The sequence below is a fragment of the Trichomycterus rosablanca genome, chromosome 13, assembly GCF_030014385.1.
Source record: "Trichomycterus rosablanca isolate fTriRos1 chromosome 13, fTriRos1.hap1, whole genome shotgun sequence".
Classification (NCBI taxonomy): Eukaryota; Metazoa; Chordata; class Actinopteri; order Siluriformes; family Trichomycteridae; genus Trichomycterus; species Trichomycterus rosablanca.
Window position 1 is genome coordinate 26259069 of NC_086000.1, and position 18518 is coordinate 26277586.

At 37.2% G+C, this 18518-nt stretch overlaps 1 protein-coding gene across 2 annotated transcripts; it reads left to right on the plus strand.

The window, feature by feature from the left end:
* Positions 1-236: 236 nt before the first annotated feature.
* ndc80 (NDC80 kinetochore complex component) lies at positions 237-15359 on the plus strand. Of its 2 annotated transcripts, none has more exons than XM_063007410.1 (17): positions 237-310; positions 5350-5443; positions 5572-5652; positions 5891-6017; positions 8568-8740; positions 8827-8929; positions 10227-10316; positions 10541-10634; positions 10787-10887; positions 11186-11330; positions 11855-12060; positions 12544-12696; positions 12782-12871; positions 12963-13055; positions 13458-13588; positions 13879-13981; positions 15081-15359. In XM_063007410.1, exons 1-17 carry the CDS (start codon positions 271-273, stop codon positions 15204-15206), a joined length of 1950 nt encoding a protein of 649 aa, XP_062863480.1. In that variant the 5' UTR covers positions 237-270; the 3' UTR covers positions 15207-15359. The 2 variants fall into 2 exon arrangements, with proteins under 2 accessions (XP_062863480.1, XP_062863481.1); XM_063007411.1 differs by lacking the exon at positions 237-310 and adding an exon at positions 3685-3736.
* The last annotated feature ends 3159 nt before the right edge of the window (positions 15360-18518 follow it).

Genomic DNA, 18518 nt, shown 5'->3' on the forward strand with positions numbered 1-18518 from the left:
AGGAGACAATATTCAGTCAAACAAGCAATTGTCTGCTGGTAAAACCAAATATACCATAATAAAATAAAATGCTAATAATGTGTTCAGGCAGTGGTACTCAACACATGTTGTGAACTGCACGACAAGAAAATTAGAGAGCCACATTGACAATTTGACCATGGCAATCTAGGCTTAGGAAAAAAATAATAAAATGCAAGATAAACCCAAAATATTGGACCATTTTGGGGCACCATGTTGGTGCAGCTGGTAAAGTGGGTTCTGTACAACAACATGGGGATCTGGCTTCCAAACTCGCTCCTAATCACTGCAGGTGAGGAATTTCATGTTCTTTCTGTGTCTGTGTGAGTCTACTGCAGGTACCCTGGTTGGGTTTTTTAAACATGTAAGGCAAGAAAGTTGAAAGGCTTTTATAAATTGGTCCCTGGTGTGGGTGAGTGAGTGTATAGGCAGTTTAGATTATGCCCTGTAATTGATTGGCACCATATATAGGGTGTATTCCTGCCCTGCATCGATGGATACTGAGTGACACTCAACCCATTGCGACCCTGTAGGTAAAGAGTAATGAGTGAATGATTGGGGTACTTTGCAAATAAAGTTAGAGACTAAATAAGTCTTTGAAGTGTTTTCTTCTCTTTATTTGAAAAAACAAAACAAAACATTGTCTATAACTATGACTTTTATAGCAACAAAAAAGCAGAAGAAATTTGCGGCATTAGGTTAAACTACTCTTCCTTAAGTATTTATCTTCCTTTAATTTGATGAGAAAAGAAGAAGTGTAAAAATGTAAAAAAAAAAAATTCCTAAGAGCCTGTATAAGAAATTTGTTTAAAGAAGTCTTTAAAATCTGACTGGGTTTTAAAAGATGATCTGACATCATTAGGCAGCCCTTTAATTCTCTCAAAAAGCTCTAAACATTTCTAATTATGTGAATCATAGCTTGGAGTCAGTGTGGCATGATGCTCTAGCACAGGGGTGTCAAACTCATTTTCACCGAGGGCCACATCAGCATTATTGTGGCCCTCAAAGGGCCGGTTGTAACGTATCCTGCTGTGATTGCAGTCTGTTGATTTTCTTGGAGGCTGAATTCTGCATTCATATTGTCCTACTTTACCACAGACACGGCCTCATAACACAAGAGACGCACCGGTTTTTCTTCCTGAAGCACAAACTTGTTTTCATTTTCATTAAATTTCGTCCTTCTGCTTAATTTTCTTACTTATCTTCTTGTACATTTTGGGATTATGTGTAAATATTTCTTAACATCATCTACTGGCGGGCTGTGTCACTTTGCAGGTCACAAAATCAGCATGCATTTTGAGAGATGCAGTTAATGTAGGATTTTACAGTGTATTTTTAAGACAATTGTTTTGCCCTCACTAATAGTTTATCCCCCTTGCTCAGCTAGACAGACAGACAGACAGACAGCTCCCTTCAGAATACAGTCGGTTTATTTGCTTCCCAGCTGTGTGACATAAAATAGCGCTAACGAGTTAGCATTTTGTGTAAAGATACTAATTGCTATAGTAACGGTAACAATAGTATTTAATTACGGTAAATTTGTAACTAAAACGCTGTGATATACCCACTAAACATTTACAAACAACTGAGAATATAAACGCCACTACCTACAGACGATGCTTTGGTATTATACTGCAAGATAATTATTTATATTTATTATTATTGTTTACATTACTACCCGCGTTCTTTTGCCGTAAAAGTCACATGGCTTCTTAGCGAAGGTTAAAGTTAGTTGCCATGACTACGACGTCACCGGTTGCCCTTAAAGGCGCAGGTGTCCCATTAAATTATAAGCGCGTCTCTGTAACGACTCGAACCATCACAACAATCATACAGTCGTTAAAGCTCTCGCGGGCCACATAAAATGACGTGGCGGGCCGGATCTGGCCCGCGGACCGTGAGTTTGACACCCCTGATCTAGCAGGTAGTGCTAGTGATACAAAGCATCAGGGTTCTATGTGTCTTTGCTTTTGGTTATTGTGAGTTGAGTTTGCTTTTTTGCTTTTGTGGGTTTCTTCTGGCACCCTGCTTTTCTCCAACTTGTAAAATTGCCCCCATCCATGGGATAATGTAATAAGTGAGTGTGTATTAAGTGCTTACTGCAGTGAATAAATCACATGTTTCAGTTTATATTCAAGTGATTCACAGACCTCTTAACTACCTAAAGAATGTTAATCCAAATTTTGCACAGCTGTTAAGCCAGTGTGTTACTGGAAGCTGCTGTAGCAAATATGCAGTTAGGTCATTCATACTGACAGAATTAGAAAAATCTCAGTTTTGGTTTGTTTGTACTGCCTAGCCCTTGTCTTCATATAAACAAACCATATATGCAGGTAAAAATGCTTTTGAAGTTTCACTTGCTCCGCCATGTCCTGAGTAAGCGGTGCAACTTTTCATCTCTACTTTGTTAGTCATCATCTTAGCCACTCATACAGCTTTGATTCATGCATTGCATTTACTATCATTTCAACAGTCCTTGCCCTAGGGCAGGGGTAGGGAACCTTTTACCCACTGAGGGCCAGATTAATAATTACATATCTGGTCACTGGCCACAGACTACAATGACGCAACGCAACATATAGCCAAATAATATAGGCTTTATAAATACATAATGCTGATGGTATGTGGTGTTTATATTTGATCTCAGACTTACCTTATCATAATTTCAATGTGACGGTTGTGAATGTTTGGTCTTGACCAGCTGTGGAATATCTGGGGGCAATGACGTCGTGTCATAACCCGTATTTGTTATGTCTGTTGTCTCGTCTGAAGTTTAATTAATCGCATAAAGCCCAGACAATAAAATCTAGGAAACATATGGCGGGCCACATTTGACTGAGCGGGGGGCCGTATACGGCCCACGGGCCGGAGGTTCCCCATCCCTGCCCTAGGGCATGTCCCAGGCCATGATTTAGCCCCCAAGTTTTAATATAATCCATTGACTTATTTATTTTAACAAAGTGCCTCATTCTGGGCAGGGTTGTGGTAGATCCGACCTGTAAAGGCTGGAACTCTGTTTTGGTATTGATTTAATACTCATCAAAAAGGACACATGATACAAACAATGTACTGGTCATATTAAAAGAAAATAAGAATTTAAAGAAGACAAAAAGCCAATAGGTGCTTACATAGCCTAACCAACTAAATGTAATTCTTGACATGAACTTGAATTTTAAATATATGGAGGACTTTGACTTTTTAAATCCATCAGATGGCCCCTTGTAACCTTGAGAAATAACTGACAATTTGCCCAGAGAAATAGGGTAAAAAAAATCTTTGTTTTTGCTTAATATTTATAAGTATGTCAAAAATGTGTGCATTTTAGATGGATATGTAAACTGAAAGTACATGAAATAAAAATAAGTGCTTAAACACTTCACTGTAAGCGCAAGAGCGAAGAAACATTTACTATTGACTGGAGAACAAATGTATCAGTTCGTTGACAGTAAATTTACATATTTTCCTGTTCAGTTTACTTTAAGCTCTAAAACCAGTGCATGCATTAATATATTTATCGCACAATGCGTTTATATTTATATATTTTATAAAGCCACAACGCATAAACGCTTGTTTTTAAAGAGTATTTTAATAAGACGCGACTCAAAAATGTAGGAACTACTTGAAGGCAGCACACTCGTGACGTCATCAGCGTGGTCCGTTGAAACGTATTGGCGGAAAATTTTGAAAATAGCGAGACGAAAACGGACGCGTATCTCAGGTACTTTATTTGTTTTAAAGCGTTGGAAATAACATGTGCATCTGTAACAATATTATTTATACAAAAGTGTGAATTAAAGTTTAGCATTATGACCAGTTTGTTTACTTTAATATGTAATTTATGGTAGTTTCCCCTCATAGTCTTTACAATTGCTAGCTGTTGCTAATGCTAATCTTGCCGTCTGTATTAGCAACTTCAGACTTTTTTAAAGATTAATAATTTTCTGGTACTTTTTTCGGTGTAAAATGAACCACACAGTCAAGTCTCATTAATAATTCAAATGTATTTTGTAAGCAATTTATTTTAATCTCGAGTTCAGTAAACGGGGGCGTCAATACTTAAGTGAATATATTGTTTTTATATGCGATAGTCACATTACTGCATAACGTTCAACTCTGCTATAGTATTGGTTTAATATTACTTTTGTTGTAATAGCATGTAGGTTGAGAGTTTGCAGTAGTATATGTTTGTTGTATTGCTGTGGGTATACAGGAAAAAACATTTGTATGAAGAACCCAATAGTAAATAAGGCAACACTTTTCCTCAGGCACAAGCTTCATATGTCTTAGAATACTGCCAAACACCCTAAATGCTTGTCTGTCACATATCATTCTTTAAGAGGTATGTATGAGGGGATAATCAACTTGGGAATGTGATGTCTGGTACTTTGACAGTTCAACAACAACAAAAAGAAAACATGTATTGCTGGAAGAATTCAGATAATGAAGGTCTTTTACTATTTACCTTGAATAATAGTGTGCAAAGATTCAGGGAATCTGGATAAAAATGAGATATAATTAGGTTTCCTTAATATATCCATATGTGCTCTGGAGTACTTCAGAAAACCATTGTCACCTCATATAGTTGCATCAAGGAATGAAAGCAAAAACTTGAGTATGCAAAGACAAAGCCGTACATCAGTTTTATTCAGAAATACCACCAAGATAATCTCAGATAGACCAAAGGAAGTGGAAACAGTAATAAATAGGTGCATGAGTGATCTGCATATGGGTAAAGGTGCCATTGATGCAGAGGTGTATGCTGAGACATGCTGCCATCAGTGTGATGTCTTTTACCGTGAGGTTTACTTTTACTTTAGGAAGACACTGCCAGTCCTCATTCTGTAAGTGCTACAACAGCTTGACTTTGTAGACACAGCATGCATGTACTTGGCTGGCCTGGCATGTATGAAGTATCATGATGAAGTCCATAGATAAGGGCAAGGATGTAAAACAATATTTAAGGCTTTAAATGTTTCCAGGGCCACAGCGGCCTCAATCATTTTGAAGGAGCTCTGCTCAACCTTGAAACTTGAACTAAGGGACATTCTTGAAGCAAACCTTATCAAGAGCGCAACTCTGGGGGGACAGTTTATATAAGATTTTTAAAAATTTACAATTGCTGTTATCTTTTCAAAATTAAATGAACACTGTTAATTTTTAAGTCATGCAGTCTGAAAATACTTTGTGAATTCACTTTATGTACACATACAATATTGCCAAGTACATATATCTGCAGACATAGACATTAAACTTGTATTGCTTATTTTTTTTTTTTTTTTTGTTATTTTAATGTATTTATTTTACTTATTTATTTATTTTTTTGCTTTCAAGTCAACATGAGTCGAAGACCAAGCAGTAGATATTCAGAGATGCCAATGCGTGTGACTGATGGCAGAATGAGTTTGGTCAATGCAACACCACAAAGGTATATATGCTGGGATTTTTGCCTTGCTGCATTTTATTATTATTATTATTTGTTTATGCTAGACAAATGCTTGACTGTAAAAGCTATATTTATAGGTGGCATTAATTTACACGTTTTTGTTTTGACAGCAAAGACAATGTCTTTGGCAAACTAAACATACCAAAACCTCAATCTAGCACATCAGAGAGAAGGACCAGTTTTTTTGGAAAGTAAGTGACAATTTATGAACCATAAGTTATTTATATATTTTTATAATTGTGTGTAGAGCATTTTTTTTTACTACTGGAGCTCTAAAACACATAGTATCTAGAGCTGAGGAATATTCAATATAATTAATTTAGCCCTGTTTAACTCTGGTGACTTAAATAATCATAGTATATTTGCATTAAAGTGTATTTGCATATTGTTTAACCACCCAATGACAATCTATCGCTTATCTATCATCAGAGGTGCTGGTGCTGGTGGTCAGAGAAACAGTATGTTTGGGTCTTATGGAGGCCCAGAGAAGATGAAGGATCCTCGACCTCTTCATGATAAAACATTTGTTCAGCAGTGTATCAAGCAGCTTTGTGAGGTGTGTTCAGTCTTGTATTAACATTATTACAATGACTGCATTGACTGATAGAGGTGCACTGATTTATACTGATATTTGCTTTTTCCAGCTAATTGAACATGTACACAACATTTCCAGTACTTTTTGGCACATATAAAATAGCATTACTATTTCAGACTCAGACTCAGACTCAGCTTTATTGTCATTCAAAACCATGTACATGATTAGAACGAAATGCAGTTACTTAGGTCTCGGTGTGCGTAAACATAATAAAATATAAAATATAAATAACAAGAGAAACTATGTTTAGTAAAAATAAAACTTAAGACTTAAAAACTAGAAGCAATAACTAAGATAGGAATTTTTAATATTTACATTTACATTCAAGTATTGCACAGGAACTACAGCAGCTTTATGCAGATCTAAAGTGCACGATTCAAAGTATAGCAGCAGAAAAAGGCAGCACCAGGTCACAGGTGTTTAAAGTAACTAGTGCATAGACAGTACATGAGGGGTGGAGCAATTTAGCAGTCTGACTGCATCCGGAAAGAAGCTGTTTTTCAGTCTTGTTGTTTTTGCTCGGATGCAGCGCAGCCTCCTACCAGAGGGAAGGGGGGTGAAAAGTCCGTGTGCAGCGTGGGTGGGGTCACGGAAGATGCAGGCGGCTCTTTCCTTACACCTGGTAGTGTATATGTCCCCGATGGGTGGTAAGCTGCATCCGATGGTCCTCTGTGCAGACTTTACCACTCTCTGCAGCGCCTCCTTTTCTGCCACAGTGCAGCCAGCATACCACACAGTGAGGCAGGTGGTCAGGGTGCTCTCCACCACACAGCTGTAGAAGGACCTGAGGATGTCTGTGTGAAGACCTGCCCTCCTCAGCTTCCTCAGGAAATACAGGCGTTGGTTGGCCTTCTTTATGACAACCATGGTGTTGGTATGCCAGGTGAGCGTGTCAGTCAGGTGAACCCCAAGGTACTTGACGGAGGGGACCATCTCCACAGCTAATCCATCAATGAGTAGAGGAGGAGGGGTTGTACCAGTCCTGCGGAAATCCACAACCATCTCCTTGGTTTTCTGAACATTGAGGATGAGGTTGTTGTCTCTGCACCACCATGTTAGGTCCTCCACCTCCTTCCTGTATGGCGACTCGTCTCCGTGGGTAATGAGTCCGACCACCACTGTATCATCCGCGAACTTAACCACGAGGTTGTTCTTGTGGTGTGCTCTGCAGTCATAGGTCATGAGTGTGTACAGTAGTGGGCTGAGAACACAGCCCTGAGGGGAGCCGGTGTTCAGGATGATGGTGGAGGATGTGATGTTGTTTATCCTGACATTTTGAGGCCTGCAGGTCAGGAAATCCAGGACCCAGTTACACAGGGAAGAGGAGGTTCCCAATGATTCCAGCTTGGACACCAGTTTCTGCGGGATGATGGTATTAAATGCAGAACTGAAGTCCAGAAACAACAGCCTCACGTAGGAGTCCTAGTTTTCCAGGTGGGTGAGGGCCTGGTGGGTCAGGGTAGCGATGGCGTCAGCTGTGGACCGGTTCTGCCTATATGCAAACTGGTGTACGTCCTCCGCTACGTTGATGGTCTGTTTCAGGTGCCTCATTACCAACCTCTCGAAGCACTTCATGGTGACAGGAGTGAGTGCAATAGGTCGGTAATCGTTGAGACACGTCGCTGAAGAGGACTTTGGTACAGGGATGATAGTGGATGTTTTGAGACATACTGGAACTCTGGCCTGTGACAGTGAGATGTTAAATATATCCGTCAGGACCTCAGACAGTTGATATGCAAATTTAAACTCTTTCTGCACTTCCTCTCATGTAATAGGCACTGACATCTATTTTCTTTATAATAAATAATTCCGAAATGCAGTGTGGTTTTTAAAACTTACCTTTTAAGTACATTTTAAAAGATAATTTGTTACATTTCTTCTGATTGTTTTTAGATACCATTAATATTACTTTCACAGCATTGTATAAATACTGCCTCACAGTTATGCAGACACTAAACGTATACCCACTATGTCAAAGCATATTGGCTGGAAACTCCTAGTCTAATAAAACTGGCACACATTTCACCAATTTCAGTCTTCCTAGGTTTTTTAAAGTATGTACCTCATGTTTAAAAATATTTAAACAAATCTTTTGACATATAAATGGCATTATGTAAATGTGTTTACTGTTTAACAGTACACCTTAATCTCAAACTCTTAGAACACTCAAGTGTCTTATTTTAACAAGCCTTTAGTAATCATTTTATAATGTTTAAATCTGGAGATAACAGTATTTGATTATGGATAGACTTTTTTAGTGCAAGGCTTTTACGTGAAGTGATTACATAGGAAATCAAATGAAGTGTTAAATCAAAAGTAAGTATCTACTTTGATCTAAGTCATGAAATAACTGCATAGATCAGCTAGAACAAAATAATACGTAATGGATTCTGACTGTGCACCTATGCTGAAAGGTTCTTGTCTTAGTTAATACTACAAGTTCAGATGTAACTTTGAGTACTGTAAATTATGCAGTCCTGTTCTGACCAATGTGCATGCTTGTCCTTCTAGTTTCTTGGAGATCATGGATTCCCTGGTTCCATTACTGTTAAATCCCTCCAGTCACCTTCCACTAAAGAGTTCCTGAAGATTTTTGAGTTCATCTATAGTTTGTTGGACCCTACCTTTCAGATGCCAACTGCTAAAGTTGAAGAGGAAATCCCTAGGATGTTAAAAGATTTAGGGTATGGAAAAACGATTTACAAACTCTCACGCTACACTTCTTTTCTCATAATCTATAAATTACATTTATATTCATTTGTTGTTCCAGGTACCCATTTCCATTATCAAAAAGCTCCATGTACTCCATAGGGGCTCCACATACATGGCCTCAGGCTCTGGGAGCACTTATTTGGCTTATTGACACAGTTAGGGTAAGTGGGATGGATCCTCTCTGGGTAAACAAAACATTGCATTTGTGTTTGGTTAAAAATGCTTTCAAATGTTACATATTGTTTCTTTTGTCTGGTGACACTGGTATTTTAGCAAATATGATTTGTCTATTATTATTAAGTTCTGTCAAGTGGATTTCTGGCGACCATATGGATAGTGTTTTGTCAGAACATCCTGTCTTCCCTTTGAGTCTTAGGTTTTCCTAATGCCGCACTCATTTTCTCAAATTGTATCCATCCATCTTGTTGCTAGCCATCCTTTTTCTTCCTTTACCTTCAACTAATTCTCTTATCATACTATTTGTTTTTTTATATTGTTTCCAAAATGAGACAGCTTAAGTTTGGTTGTCTGGATTTTGAGTGTGAAGTATTGTTTGATTTAGTCAAGAATTCATTAGTTTCTTGTCTTCGCTGTCCAAGGCATCATTTTTTTTCCTGTTCTACTATTTTGTTGTCCATCTTACACATCCATAAAAAACAAAGGACAACAAAGCAGACTGTATTCCGGACAATTATGATCTTTGTTTGGAGAGACACATTGTTACATACGAAGTCTGTGCCATATTTCCTATATAGTCAAAAGCTGTTTACCACTTCAACATCTCTGTCAATGGTAAAGTTAGTGGTCTTTCCAGTTGTCTTCATATTGTGCTGAACTCCCATCCTCTCACTCTCTTTAACTTTTCTTAAATGCACCTTCAGGTTTTCCTGATTTTCTGCTATGAGTGTTGTAATTTTCATATAAAAAATATTAAAGTCTTAAAAATAGTCCTAAAAAATATTAAATCTTGATCATCTTCCCTTCTGGTGGAACCATACACCAAGCAAATGTGATCATGATAAAGTGGTTGAGGAAATGAGAAAAGGCAAAAAGTAGCTGGCATTTATTACAGGACAATTAAGTAAAATGTACTTTGGCCAAAGCTTTTGGAATGGTCTTTTCAATCTACTGACTTAAACATGTAAAGTCTGTGAGATGATCTTAAACATGCTGTGCATGCAAAATGGCTAATGTATATTCCAAAACCAGAAATGTTCTGCAAGAAAGAATGAGAGAAAACAAGGACAGAAAGATCCTCACCTTACTACAAAAAGCTGTGATATCGGTCAAAAAAAGTGTTAACAATGATTCTGTGTTCAAACATTTGCCCAAACTTTGGCATACTTTAAAACTGGGCCTAGTGTTTGTTTAATTAGAATTCTGTAGTGTGGCATTGTGTACATTTTAAGCATGCCTACTGATGCTGTGTAAAGAAATCGGCTGTAATTTGGATTGCAGATTTTGAATAGTATGAGAGGTCAGGATCTGCTGTTCGGGGATTTTTCTGAGGACTTCTCTGAGCTAGAGGACGGCGTGGAATACAATAAGGTATTGTTTGCCTTTCTTTGGAAGATACAAATGCCCTCATGAAATATGATTTCTTTCCCAAAAGTTAATTGTAAGAAGATTTGACTGCATACTACTGACAGAATTCTGCAGTCTTATGAAAGAAGAAATGTATATTACACACACATTTTAGTAATAATTAAATTTAAGTAAAATTTTACTCCAATGTTACTATTAATATTTTGTGGTATGTCTTGTGATTCCAGCTCTTCATGGACTATTGTTCTAAAACCTACAACAAGTTCATGCAGGGAGCAGACACCTTTGAGGGTGAAGATACTGAGTACCTCGGCCATCTAAGTAAGTCTGACTTGTGTTCTGATTTTTATGGTGATATAAATTATTAAATTTGCCAATGACTTCAGAGCAGTTATATCTAGTCTATTTGCTGCATTTTGTTGCTTGAGTAATTATTGTTTAGTCTGCAAATGCTGATGTATGTGTGTCCACAGAGAGGCTGTATAATGTTGATGAGGCTGTACTGGAGTCTCAGCTGGAAAAACACAGAGTGCTGATGGCTGAGGTGGAAAGACTAGAGAAAGAGAGCCATACTGTAAGCATATGCATTTTATAGTCTTGCACAGTGTTTAAATATTCGCAGAAATGGAATTAGCATATTATATATCACGTCATTAATCTAATAATGAAAAACTGTGGGTCTACATTAGTTTCAGTCTTTTTTGTCATGTTTTCATATGTAGTTGAGCAGTTTCAAGGTTGTAGCATATACTATGACTAAAAAAAACTTTAATTCTTTACTTTTTCATTGGTAGTCCACGATGATTTATTAATTAAATGTTACGACTCTTTGCTTGGCTTAATGATATTTTTATTTGTGTGTGTGTGCATAGGACCGTTTAATGGGACAAAGAACTGAGAAGCTGAAGTTGCAGACTGACCTGCAGAAGCTGCAGAGCTACCGGACTCACATGGAGTCTTTTAAATCCCACTTGGAGAATAAAGCTACAGGGCTTTCTGAGGAGCTGGAGGCTGCTAGTATGCATTTCTCTATTTAGGGAGAGTTTAAGCAGTTGGGATTATATAGATCTTTCAGTTCTATAAACTGAATGGCCAAAGTGCACATTTTTTAAATTAGCAAGTCACTAGTTTACTACTTGATTCAGAAGTATTCTATAATTGACAATTACATCCACAGGATCTGTCACGTTATGTATGTTTACTATCCCAGTTGTTAGTGTGTGCTGCAACAACAGATATGATTAAGACTCATCATAATGATTGATAATTTTAGGCTCCAATTTTAGGTTAACAGAGTAGTGCCATGCATCATTATCTAATAATATATACATGAAGCAAATCTTAAGTCATTATTTACATAACATAAATATATTAGATGTAATGCAGTGTTTTATTATTGGCATAAGCTTTCACTATTAAATGCCTTTCGAATGACAGCATGTATAATACATATATCAGCGTGATTAAAAATAAGATTTATAAGGCTCTGTAGTTAACTTTCTAAAGTACACGTTAATTAATTCTGTACGATTCTGTTGTAGACCTGCAACTAGAGAGTCTAAAGCAGGAGCAAAACAGGCTGCAGCACCTTCTGGAGAATCAGAAGTTTACTCCGGCTGATATCGAACGCATTAACAGAGAGAGGAACGAGCTACAGCAGACTGTGAGCAGCCAGAGTCGCAGTCTAGAAGAGGCCCAGCAACTAGCCTGGAATGAGGAAATCACCCTGGTGAAGACTAAGGAAAGGGTGGGTAGGCTTTATACACACATGCTGACCTGAACATTTACTAGGCAAAAGTTTGTCAAATTAAAACCCAAATATATCCAATAACTGAATCAAAATCCCAGGTAGAATGACACAGACAGAATACAATTCTCAGTAAAAACAGATCTGGATTGTGTGTGAAAAACATCTGATACATTACTAAATAATATATAATATTCGTATTTTAAGCATTGAGGAGCTTAAAGTTAGTGAGGAATACAAATATAATATAATTATCACATGTATAATGTTTCCACTGCCATTTTCCATCTATGTCTGTAAAGATGTTCTTCTTAAAGTGGCTACTTAAAGAAAATCATCAGAACTAGCCTGATTAGTTCTGTGAAGTCTGATTATACAATTATGTAAATCTGATCACTAAAACAGAGCTATGAAATTGTCAATGTTCTAGTGTTTGTTTACATGATAAACTTGCATGCCAAGGTAAATTATTTCTTCCTGCAGGCTGAGGCAAAGTTGGCAGAGTATCACAAGCTGGCGCGCATGCTCAAACTCATCCCACAGTCTGCAGAGAATGCGTGTGGCCATGATTTTGAGATCAAAACAGTCAGTGAATATGGCCCAACCACTGCCACCCAGATCAGAACTCAGATACAGGTATAATTAAATTTGCTGATACGCACAGTATTAATATGTGTGACTGGCTGTAACATTTTTTTCTTGTTTATATGAATCCATGTAGAATCCACTTAAAAATATGCTGCTGGATGTCGAGGAGGAGTTCAGCAGTCTGACAAATACAAAACTAAGCTTGGAGGAAACAGTGGAACAGGTATGAAAGTTCTTGGTTTTATATTTCTAATGATATTTGATATTTTTAGTATTGAATCTTTGGACACGATTAATTCGTTTCCTAACTTTAGATAAAGTCCAACATTTCAGAGAAGTTGAATGACTTAAAGCAGCTAAAGGAACAGATTCGCAGGCTGGACCAGCAGCTGGAGCATGACATGGAGGTACTTTTCAACTACATAATTGAGTTTCAAAGCTTGAGATAATTAAAGCTGGTAAAAAAATAAAATAATAATAATAATTTCAACAACTGTTTGCAATAATAGTGCAGTTTTCCTCACAACAATAATGTCTAATTATAACTTGACTGGCTAAAAACATACCTTATTAAGTTGTTCAAGGAAAAACAAAGTAGAACCCAGCACCTGGGTCATAGTAGTCCCTGGTGAACAAAATAATCATTTGTTTCTTAATTACAGTAATATGTTTTTAATCCTTTAAAATAATTCAAGTTTTACACTTGACTGGAAGCTCAATGGTTATGGCATCTGCTACATGCTGTAAATCTATTAAAATGTAATAATGTAAATGTTTACTGTAAAAACTTTCAAACTTGGCTTGAGTAGGAGATTGCTCATGAAGAGGAAAAGTGGGCAGCTGATGTGGATTCTGCTGAAAGCCACAAGAAGCTTCTAGAAAAAAAAGTCATGGATGGATATGAAGAGGCTGAAGAGCAACTGAAAGCAGCCCAACAACAGTAAGAATAACACTGCGTAAAAATGTTCTGCCATTTTAACTCTCTATTTTGTAGTAGTTTCATTTCTAGAATTGGTAAATTATTATGTAAAAAAAAAACTAATTTTACTGCACTGTATAGAGTTCATAGGCATTGCTGTTACACAAAACTAGTGCAGACTCATTAAAGTATTACACTGAAACATTTTTGTGTTTTTTACTTAACGTTTATTTAATTAACATTATCTAAAGTTCATTAGAAAACTGTGTGTGACAGTGTTTTAAGTAAGCATATGACTTTTTCTGCATCAGGTACCACCTTGTTCTTCAGGAAACCAAAGAGGAGAGTCGGATGGTGGCAAACAATCTGACACATGTTTTTACTGCTGCTGTCAACCACTTGGATATTGTTGAGGTAAGAAAGAGCACAACATCAGTGATGGTCAGGTCTATTATCACAAACCTGAATGTTTCATTTAAGATAAGATAACACTTTACTGATCCCGAAGGATATGAAAACAGCATGTCTGAATATTTATAATAAGCTAATTTCTTCATGCATTTATTGATTTAGAGTCACAGTGAACTGGGATTATCACAACTGATATTTTAAAATAGTCTTTAGTATAACTTTGATCCATTTGTATACAGTTAATTAATGGCACATCCTTAATTCCAAATAAACTTTTAATTATGATAGGGTACAATACAAGTAAGTGAGGTTTAAGGACTTTGCCTAAGGGTCCAAAACAGACAGGTTAATGGTTGGAACAGTTGGTTTTTAAAATAAATACAGTGGGGCCAAAAATTATTTAGTCAGCCACTGATTGTGCAGGTTCTCCTACTTAGAAAGATGAGAGAGGTCTGTAATTTTCATCATAGGTACACTTCAACTATGAGAGACAAAATGAGAAAAAAAAAATCCAGGAAATCACAATGTAGGATTTTTTTAAGAATTTATTTGTAAATTATGGTGGAAAATAAGTATTTGGTCAATAACAAAAGTTCAACTCAATACTTTGTAACATAACCTTTGTTGGCAATGACAGAGGTCAAAGGTTTCCTGTAAGTCTTCACCATGTTTGTAGCTGGTATTTTGGCCCATTCCTCCATGCAGATCTCCTCTAGAGCAGTGGTTTTCAACCTTTTTAGGCATGCGCCCCCCCTTCGTGTGCCGAGCACGACTTGCGCCCCCCTCACACCACGCCCCATTATTGACCAAATACTTATTTTCCACCATCATTTACGAATAAATTCTTTAAAAATCCTACAATGTGATTTCCTGGATTTTTTTTTTCTCATTGTGTCTCTCATAGTTGAAGTGTACCTATGATGAAAATTACAGACCTCTCTCATCTTTCTAAGTAGGAGAACCTGCACAATCAGTGGCTGACTAAATACTTTTTGACCCCACTGTAAACAGTGAGCCATTCTGCTCTCCAGTGCGCTGTATACTAATTTAATCTAAATGGCCTATGTTTATCCATGAATGACTGTACTTTGTTTCCTTTTAGAAACACTGTAACAACCAAGTTAAGAAGATGGACAAGATGAATGAAATTATCAATGAAGACCAAGCAGACTTGCTTCAACTAAAGGAAATGGTTGAAAACTTTGTTGTTAGGGCAAAAAGTCTTTAAGGCCTGAATGGAATCCAGTTTGTAAATAGTTTTGTTTTGTTTTAACTCTGTTGCTGTGTTAAATAGAAGTGTCTTGTCAATATGTATTTGTACTGAATTTTCTCCTAATATCTGTTGTCTGTTTAATGCAATAAAAGTTGTTTTTCATGTGAATGTCTTAACTGACAATCATAGATCTATTGGAGGTGTGGCTAAAAATGCAAACATTGAAACTCAATTATTATTAAAGCATTGGCCATTATAAAATAGTTCATTTAAACACACCTAAACTCACCTAAACTTATTTAACAATGTTTAACATGTAATTATATAACAAGTCTAAAAATAATAAAAAATAATAATAGTAATTTTGGTAACTACTTACGCCATGCTGTTTACGATTTGTAAGATGTTCATATACAAGCCTCTGTGTAATTCATGTTATATAGCCAAATAAGACCTACTGACAGGTTTTTTATATATATGTATAAATATATACGTACATACAGTGTATCACAAAAGTGAGTACACCCCTCACATTTCTGCAGATATTTAAGTATATCTTTTCATGGGACAACACTGACAAAATGACACTTTGACACAATGAAAAGTAGTCTGTGTGCAGCTTATATAACAGTGTAAATTTATTCTTCCCTCAAAATAACTCAATATACAGCCATTAATGTCTAAACCACCGGCAACAAAAGTGAGTACACTCCTAAGAGACTACACCCCTAAATGTCCAAATTGAGCACTGCTTGTCATTTTCCCTCCAAAATGTCATGTGATTTGTTAGTGTTACTAGGTCTCAGGTGTGCATAGGGAGAAGGTGTGTTCAATTTAGTAGTACAGCTCTCACACTCTCTCATACTGGTCACTGAAAGTTCCAACATGGCACCTCATGGCAAAGAACTCTCTGAGGATCTTAAAAGACGAATTGTTGCGCTACATGAAGATGGCCAAGGCTACAAGAAGATTGCCAACACCCTTGGCAATGCTGCAGAGATTGAAAAGGTGGGGGGTCAGCCTGTCAGTGCTCAGACCATACGCCGCACACTACATCAAATTGGTCTGCATGGCTGTCACCCCAGAAGGAAGCCTCTTCTGAAGTCTCTACACAAGAAAGCCCGCAAACAGTTTGCTGAAGACATGTCAACAAAGGACATGGATTACTGGAACCATGTCCTATGGTCTGATGAGACCAAGATTAATTTGTTTGGTTCAGATGGTCTCAAGCATGTGTGGCGGCAATCAGGTGAGGAGTACAAAGATAAGTGTGTCATGCCTACAGTCAAGCATGGTGGTGGGAATGCCATGGTCTGGGGCTGCATGAGTGCAGCAGGTGTTGGGGAGTTACATTTCATTGAGGGACACATGAACTCCAATATGTACTGTGAAATACTGAAGCAGAGCATGATCCCCTCCCTCCGGAAACTGGGTCGCAGGGCAGTGTTCCAGCATGATAATGACCCCAAACACACCTCTAAGACAACCACTGCTTTATTGAATAGGCTGAGGGTAAAGGTGATGGACTGGCCAAGCATGTCTCCAGACCTAAACCCAATAGAACATCTTTGGGGCATCCTCAAGCGGAAGGTGGAGGAGCGCAAAGTCTCGAATATCCGCCAGCTCCGTGATGTCGTCATGGAGGAGTGGAAAAGCATTCCAGTGGCAACCTGTGAAGCTCTGGTAAACTCCATGCCCAGGAGAGTTAAGGCAGTTCTGGGAAATAATGGTGGCCACACAAAACATTGACACTTCAGGAACTTTCACTAAGGGGTGTACTCACTTTTGTTGCCGGTGGTTTAGACATTAATGGCTGTATATTGAGTTATTTTGAGGGAAGAATAAATTTACACTGTTATATAAGCTGCACACAGACTACTTTTCATTGTGTCAAAGTGTCATTTTGTCAGTGTTGTCCCATGAAAAGATATACTTAAATATCTGCAGAAATGTGAGGGGTGTACTCACTTTTGTGATACACTGTATATATATATATATATATATTACACAACATTGAAGGACCCCCTTCTTAATTTCTTCTATTTATGCATAACTGTAACAATTAATTTTTCAGATCATCAGAATGTTTACTATTAAAGATAACCAAAATAAACAGTAAACATATTGAAATTATTTTATTTATCAAGAACAAAAATCTGTTAAACTTTACCTGGTGCTTTTTAATTGCCCGCTTAGCTTTAATTGCCCCCTTAGCTACTAAATCAGCTAACAGCTAAATCGGCCAGTGATAGCTCAGTGGTTAAGGTACTGGACTAGTAAACAGAAGGTTGCCGGTTCAAGCCCCGCCACCACCGAGTTGCCACTGTTGGGTCCCTGAGCAAGACCCTTAACCCTCAATTGCTCATCGTGTTCAGCTCATTGTGTAAGTCGCTTTGGATGAAAGCGTCTGCTAAATGCTGAAAATGTAAATGTAAAAGCTAACTAAATTCAGTTGACAATTGGATTGAATTTTAGTTACAGCAGAGCCCACCCAGGAATAACTACTGCCAGATTTGTTGAATCTAAACATTATTTAAACAGAATCTGTCTGCCAATCTGAAATGGGCTAGAAGGTCTAGCTAGAGCAGCACATGATGTTACAGTCTAAAGAGATCCAAGTACAGATGCAAAACAAAGGCATTGTGATGTACCAGTCTGGAAATGGTTACAAAATCATTGATAAGGTTTTCAGACTCCAGTGAACTACAATGAGAGTCATCCAAAAATGAGAAAACTTGAAACAGTGGTGAATCATTCCAGTGGAGTGGCCAGCCTACCAAAATTTCACAGAGGAAGCATCTATGACTGTTCAGGAGGTGAAAAGAGTTAATACCCGTTAATACAATTACACAAAATAAATAAGGCATTAAAGGGTTGAGTTGCAAGGTGCAAACCACTGCTGACTGCTCAAAAAGAACACGAAGGCTTGTCTCACATTTCAAGACATCTAAATGACAATACCTTTTGGGATAATATTCTGTGGACTGATTAGTTAATAGTGTAATTGTGGAAGACATGCATCTGGCATAAAGTTAACTGCATTTCTCCATAAGAAAATCATACCAACAGTCAAACAGCTGATATAGGTATTACGTCAACAGCTTATAGGATATAGTATTAATTAATAATTTGAAATCATATTAATAAATTAGGGTGATTTAAAATCTGTAAAAAAACATTTCTGAACATAATTTACCAATACAACCTGAAGAAGCATTTCTGGCCAGGAACTTTTATTTTGAAAGGTCCATTTCTGGGTTCTCTTCCATTAGTGCTGCATCTCCTAGTGTACATTAGTAAAATGATAAACAATTAAAAACAATAAAT

Bases quoted from the DNA above. Each gene is read 5' to 3' on its own strand.
- ndc80 (XM_063007410.1), top strand. From the start codon at position 271: ATGGGGATCTGGCTTCCAAACTCGCTCCTAATCACTGCAG. The intron at 10,317-10,540 runs GTATTGTTTGCC...TTGTGATTCCAG, and splicing joins ACGGCGTGGAATACAATAAG to CTCTTCATGGACTATTGTTC. The intron at 12,872-12,962 runs GTATGAAAGTTC...TCCTAACTTTAG, and splicing joins TGGAGGAAACAGTGGAACAG to ATAAAGTCCAACATTTCAGA.